The sequence below is a fragment of the Taurulus bubalis genome, assembly GCF_910589615.1.
Source record: "Taurulus bubalis genome assembly, chromosome: 15".
NCBI classification, from domain to species: Eukaryota; Metazoa; Chordata; class Actinopteri; order Perciformes; family Cottidae; genus Taurulus; species Taurulus bubalis.
This window is the reverse complement of record NC_136603.1, coordinates 1,317,122-1,324,391: the sequence shown is the minus strand read 5'-3', so window position 1 is coordinate 1,324,391 and position 7,270 is coordinate 1,317,122. Positions and strand designations below refer to the sequence as shown.

General features: G+C 43.4%; 1 protein-coding gene across 1 annotated transcript in view; it reads right to left on the bottom strand.

Annotated features, from left to right (window-relative positions):
- LOC306747976 (serine/threonine-protein kinase BRSK2-like) overlaps window positions 1–3,100 on the bottom strand; it is a gene marked incomplete at both ends in the record, with an annotated part of 78,226 nt that extends 75,126 nt beyond the window's left edge. Inside the window, one exon of the mRNA XM_079231083.1 lies at window positions 3,013–3,100. Within this exon, the coding sequence (XP_079087209.1) occupies window positions 3,013–3,100 (88 nt within the window). The remainder of the gene's footprint in view (window positions 1–3,012) is intronic.
- Between the last annotated feature and the right edge of the window lie 4,170 nt (window positions 3,101–7,270).

Below are 7,270 nucleotides of genomic sequence, written 5' to 3'. Positions count from 1 at the left end.
AGAGAAAGATCGTAAACTACTGAGTCAGGTTTAGAGAAAGATCGTAAACTACTGAGTCAGGTTTAGGAAAGATCGTAAACTACTGAGTCAGGTTTAGGAAAGATTGTAAACTACTGAGTCAGGTTTAGGAAAGATCGGAAACTACTGAGTCAGGTTTAGAGAAAGATCGTAAACTACTGAGTCAGGTTTAGAAAAGGTCGTAAACTACTGAGTCAGGTTTAGAGAAAGATCGTAAACTACTGAGTCAGGTTTAGAGAAAGATCGTAAACTACTGAGTCAGGTTTAGAGAAAGATCGTAAACTACTAAGTCAGGTTTAGAGAAAGATCGTAAACTACTGAGTCAGGTTTAGAGAAAGATCGTAAACTACTGAGTCAGGTTTAGAGAAAGATCGTAAACTACTGAGTCAGGTTTAGAGAAAGATCGTAAACTACTAAGTCAGGTTCAGTGGCGTCCCTAGGCTAAAACAGCCTACCTGGGGCTAAAGCCCCGGGTGTTTTTTAATTAGCCCCGAATACTAACCTCTTAATGTTCTGCCGTCCCGCGGGCGTCTTTTACTGTATATTCTACTGTACACTGTACACCCGGTATGAGTGCCATATACACTGTTAAAAAAAACTAATTGTGCAAAAACTGCAGATTTTCCGACGGTCTTTGAACACATCGTGTGTGATAAACGCTTCCATCAGAAAAAAAGCGACCAAAACATCTCATTGAAAATCTCTGATCTCCTCAGTGAAACTATGACGTCATGATGGAGTCGCCTGAGACCAGCAGTCACGTGACCACAAGAGGAGAAGCTATCTGAACTCCCGCTGGTAGAGCGGGTGTAAAACATGTGAACACATAGCTTCTCTTCTTTTATGAGTGTTTGATTCATGGGTAGTGCTTTCCTGCACAACAGACATGTTTGAGTTTCCATAGCGATGCATCATCTACGTATCAGTGAGGAGCGTGAAATGAGGAGCGTGTGTTTACTGGACGGTCAAGAGCAACGCGACTCTTCAGACCGTTGTTTAATGATGTTTCCATGGTGTCACGTGACCTTCAGGGTTCATACACATCTTGACCAATGGATTTTCATGACTTTTCCATGACTTTATACCAAATTGTAATGAATTTTAAACCGAATTTCCATGACTTTTAACCACATTTCCATACATTCTCCATGACTTTTCACCAAATTTGCATGACTTTTCCAAGAATTTACCAAATTTCCAAGACTTTTAAATTTGGTTTAAAGTCATGGTAAAGTCATGGAAATCTGCGTAACCCAGGATTCATACACATTTTGACCAGTGGGTTTCATGACTTCTCCATGACTTTAAACCAAATGTCATGACAAACATTTAGTGAAGTCTGGGTGTAAACAGTAAAAAGTGAGTAAATGTAGTATTTAAACTAACAATGAGAATACAAAGCATACAGTAAACCTTAAATGACTCAAATGAATGAGACAATAGTTTGATTAAAAGAATAAACATTTATATAGATGCCTGTATGTATGCCTGCTGATATCCTGAGTCTGTCTTTTAAAAGCATATTCATTATTTCAAACTCAGCGTAAATGAACGACATGAACACATGAATATAACACATTTACATGAACACATGAATATAACACATTTACATGACTTTTACTAAACTTTGGGGATTTTTTTTTAAGGACTTTTTTCCAGGCCTTGAAATAATCATTTTAATTTTTTTTTTAAAAGACTTTTCCAGGTTTTCCATGAGCGTAGGAACCCTGCCTTGTGAAAAACGACGTGGCAACAGGAAACTCAAACGCCTCCTTTTCAGAATAAAAGATCGGCAAAACACTTCCTGCTCAGCACCAAACAGCAGAGACGTGGACGCTCGTGGGTGGAAACCACTTCACCTGCTTTCACCACTTCACCTGCTTTCACCACTTTACCTGCCAGACGGCAAAGAACAACGAACGTGTGAAATGTCTCCACCTCATGAGGAAAGAAGTCCTTCTGCATGAATGAACTGCCACCTGACCTCGTATTCATGTGTTCATCCTCGTCCACTCTTTACATTTCTTTACATATACATTACAATATGCATTCAACCATGAGGACAAACTCAGAATCAAGAAAGTGCAACGTAAGTGCTCCTCTGTTTGTTGTTGTTTTGACTCAAGGTTTAGTCGGGAGAGATGTGGAACTCGACACCTTGACTTGGTTTCCACACCTGAGGGATGTGAGGTATACGGAGGGGTGTCTCTATTATTGTGTCCACGTCCAGGGAAGTTTAAATAGTGGAAACCTCCAAAGACCGGCCAGAAAGTTTAAATCGAGATTTCACCCCAAAATGACTCGTGGAAGACAGAAAATTATGATTTCTCCTAAATACGTTTTTTTCTCGCACCCTTGGTACTCGAAATATTATTTTTTAAATAAGTTTATCTTTTGTTTTTATATATATATATATATATATATATATATATATATATATATATATATATATATATATATATATACGTTTTTCTATGAGCTTAAATATAACTTTTTCATTTTGACAGGAAGTACATTCCCATCTCTCTCAGGAGATGAACAACTTGGAGGTTTTTATTGTGTATTGTGTGGTTTTCTAACACAATGCTGTGATGGTCCTGTACTAGTACCACTAAACACCAGCCAGGTACCTGGACCCAGAGGGGGGGGGGGACTGCACCACTAAAACTGGTGTGTGTGTGTGTCTCTCTTCTGCAGCAGATTGAGGCTGTAACGGAATTAAAGACGCGGGCCGTTATCACCCAGCTCTCTGCCCGACAACAAGGATTAAAGGCACACACCACCATCATCATCACCATCATCACCACCATCATCACCACCATCATCACCATCACTACGTCATCACGAGCATGTACCCCGGCCCTCAGCCGCATCCTCCAGAAACATCCGCACTCATCGGGCTCCTGCACACTTCACATGCCGCACATTCACACAACAACACAGCCGCATGAACACAGAGGGTCCCAACATGAGGCCCGCGGCCCGCACACTGACCTGTCTGTCCTTTGCCCAGCGTCTTCTCCAGGCGGTACGGTCCCACATAGTTGGCGTAATGCCCGCTGTCTTTGCCACACAGCGACATGTTCAGGCCGCTTCCGTTTCTGTGTTGGAGCGGAACGACTCAGTGCGCGTGTCCGTGCGGCACGCGCGCGCGCTTCTGGAGAGAGAAAGCGCACAATCCGGCGCAGAGGATGGAGCGCGCCGCGGCCGGCGGTCCGGTGTCTCTCTTCTTCCCGTCACCCCCCCCCCCTACCAGCTCCCCCTCCCACCCGAGCCCTGCGCGTGCGTGCGCGTGCGCGTCCAGTCCGGTGCCTCGCTGCAGTCAGGTCGCGGGCTCGAACCCGCGCGTCATGGTGCTGGTGCCGGAGCAGCGGGTCTCTGCAGCCCGGTGGGTGTGATCTGCTGACGGGACGGCGTCGACTGCCGCTGCTGCTGCCGCTCAGCAAGCAGCCTGCGTCACTGGACACTTCCGGTCGAGCCCTTCACAATAAAGGCTGCTCAATGACTGCGGGCTGAAAGGGAAAGGTTCATAATATAATGTTTCAGATTTATCACGGGTACTTTTGTTTTTCATTTCTCTGTATGACTTTCAAAAGTAATATGTATATATATATATATATATATATATATATATATATATATATATATATATATATATATATATATATATATATATATATTCTACTGTTGCTGTAACTATTCATTTCTTAAATTGTCGATTAAACTTCAAACGGCACTATTTTTATTTTGTATTTCTTGAACCAAAAGTCAAACACTCAGTGATGAAGAAGAAGAAAACAGGAACAGAAGCAGAGAGTTTGATTCCTTTTCTTAGTAAATCATAAACTCATGCTAATTATTTATTCATTAATTCATGTTTTAAGGAAGGACAGTGTTGTCTTCCTCGTTTCAGCGATGCACAGAGGAGTTGAACAGATTGTTATGCAAAGCAGCGTCTTTTTAAAAGGAGGTTCAGCTTCAGTTTGCAGTTCATCTGTTGCTTGAAGAAGTTTAGTTTTATTTTGAAGGTCAATTCGCCTCACATCCGCTGACATTCTGGCTTGATGGCGGCTGCTTTAATTGCGCACCACGCATGCGCACATCAGCCTGGTTGGTGATTGAATTCGGGTCCAGGTGACAGTGGGATGAGAGGCTGCACTGCTCTTTGTGGAGCTATAAATAGACCCCAAAACAGAGAGGAATACAACCACTGAGGAACCAGACATTACCCACAATGCACCAAGGAAGCACACACACACACACACACACACACACACACACACACACACACACACACACACACACACACACACACACACAAGCAGAAATAAATGTCCAATTGTTCTGCACATGTTCTCTTGATTGATTTCTGCTCATTTCATCCATCAGGTATTATATAGTGCATGTGTGTGTGTGTGTGTGTGTGTGTGTGTGTGTGTTACACGCTGCAACACTTTCACTTGATTAAACCAGCGGTTGGTGACAGCGACCATCTCTCTGTCTCATCACTCCTTCACAACAAAAGCCTTTTGAGCAGCAGGCCCCGCCCTCTCCCCCATCAGGCCCCGCCCCCTCCCGTCAAACCCATGTCCCGAACAAAGACAGGGGGGAGGTTGTCTCCATTTTATCAAATCAAACCAAAACCAGATCGCCACGGGACAGCGTTCACCCAAATTACTTCCTGTTAATTAATCACACCCCCCCTCGCCCCTCCACACACACACACACACACACACACACACACACACACACACACACACACACACACACACACACACACACACACCAGGAGGAGGTTGTGACCCCGTCCACAGCTCTCTGCTGGCTGTGATGCTGTTTGACAGCTGCTGAACGCCCCTGGTGGTCAGGAGAGAGAATGCAGCTTTAACACATGAAGCATAGACTTCTATACAACCAGAGGAGTCACCCCCTGGTGGTCAGGAGAAAGAATGCAGCTTTAACACATGAAGCATAGACTTCTATACAACCAGAGGAGTCGCCCCCTGGTGGTCAGGAGAGAGAATGCAGCTTTAACACATGAAGCATAGACTTCTATACAACCAGAGGAGTCGCCCCCTGGTGGTCAGGAGAGAGACTGCAGCTTTAACACATGAAGCATAGACTTCTATACAACCAGAGGAGTTGCTCCCTGATGGTCAGGAGAGATGATGCAGCTTTAACACATGCAGCATATACTTCTATACAACCAGAGGAGTCGCCCCCTGGTGGTCAGGAGAAAGAATGCAGCTTTAACACGTGAAGCATAGACTTCTATACAACCAGAGGAGTCGCCCCCTGGTGGTCAGGAGAAAGAATGCAGCTTTAACACATGAAGCATAGACTTCTATACAACCAGAGGAGTCACCCCCTAGTGGTCAGGAGAAAGAATGCAGCTTTAACACATGAAGCATAGACTTCTATACAACCAGAGGAGTCACCCCCTAGTGGTCAGGAGAAAGAATGCAGCTTTAACACATGAAGCATAGACTTCTATACAACCAGAGGTTGCTCGTGAACCTCTTGTTCAGTGAAATTACATTAAAATAACTGATTTCACTTTTCTCTCTCCATCTCTTGATTCTTTCTCCTCCTCCCCGCCGACATAATGAGCTGTGTCTGAGGAAGCCATTAGCGCCAGAAACAAACAGACTACATCTGTATTTTACCCACTGAAACAAGATATGCACACACACACACACACACACACACACACACATTAAATGTTTCAGAATGGGCTTTTTTTAAGGCAGCGCGGTGGAACTTCTTCTTACAATGTGTGTGTGTGTGTGTGTGTGTGTGTGTGTGTGTGTGTGTGTGTGTGTGTGTGTGTGTGTGTGTGTGTGTGTGTGTGTGTGCTTAACCTGGTGACGCACATTTCTACATCAGTGGATGAAGAGCGAGATATAAATACTGCAGGAACGGCCCACAGAATGCACCCTTCACATTTCAAGACATTTCTGGAGAAAGAAGCTTAGCCTGCAGTCTATTTCTGCATTAGTCAGCTCTATTGTGGCTGTCTTGCCAACGGCGCAGGATAATGCAGAAACACACACACACACACACACACACACAGCTCACTCACATATTTCAAGCCGGAGAAGCCAAATGAGAGCACATCTCTTACGACAGCGGGCTAAAAGCATGAATCACTGAGATGAAAAGAGAACAGAAGATTTGCGTCAAACTTTCGTGTGAGGAAATGAACCTTTACGTCAGAAAAAAGTGTTTATTGGTCAGAAACGTGGAGACAGCTCAGTTGATTTGGCTCAGGATCTTCTCTCCCCGGTGGGAACATGGAGGCTCCTTCGCTCCTTTTGTTTTGGCGTCAGCTCGACACGTTTAAGGTGTTTTCTAATTAACGCTCAACGGTTCATTTCCAGCTAATTACATCTCGTTTGACTGTTTTAATTTAATTCCAGTGCAGATTATCGGAGCAGTTACACATATATTATATTTCGTTCTTTACCAGAAAGATTGTTTTTCACCTGTTTCTTATAGAAACCAGCTGGTATTCTACAATAAACAGTTTTCTTGATCTTCTTTTTAAACAAAACAAAGAAAAATTAGAAGAATATGATAGATTTTACTTCAGAAAGTCTCATGTTTACTTACAACTTAAAAAAATGTAATATTTGGTTCTTTTTTAGTTGTATTTGTTCTTGATGAGATCACTAGCATACGCGCAGCTAGCGCAAGCGCTAATCACTTTATTACAATTATCCCAGCGTTGTGCGAAAATAAAAATTCCCTGATGTTCCTCAGAGTTTACATTGTATTCTGCCACCAAACAGTTCCTTTCAGGAACTCTAACCATAACCATCACAATAGATAGCATGCGCGCAATTATCGATTAGCTAGTAAAGTTAATGCATTTCTCAAAAATAAAACAGGACAGGTTTCCAAAAGACTGAATCAAAAAACTATCAGAGGAACAAACAGGACTCAGGCGTACGGACCACAACTTAAACAAATGATCCCCCAATGGGGCAGGAGACAAACGGGGTTTAAATACACAGGGAAGGTGCGGGCGATTAGACACAGGAGGAAATAATCAGGGACAGGGCAGACAATCAGCAGACAATCATAGGGGCAGGAAGTGCAGGGAAACAGAGGACACAAGAGACACAGACTTCAAAATAAAACAGGAAACAAGAAAGACTCAAACCATGACAATATATGGTAATAGCTTAGGTTCTGCCTCTTTTGGTCTTTCGTCAGAAACCTGGTTCCATTGTGCATAACCAATTCAGAA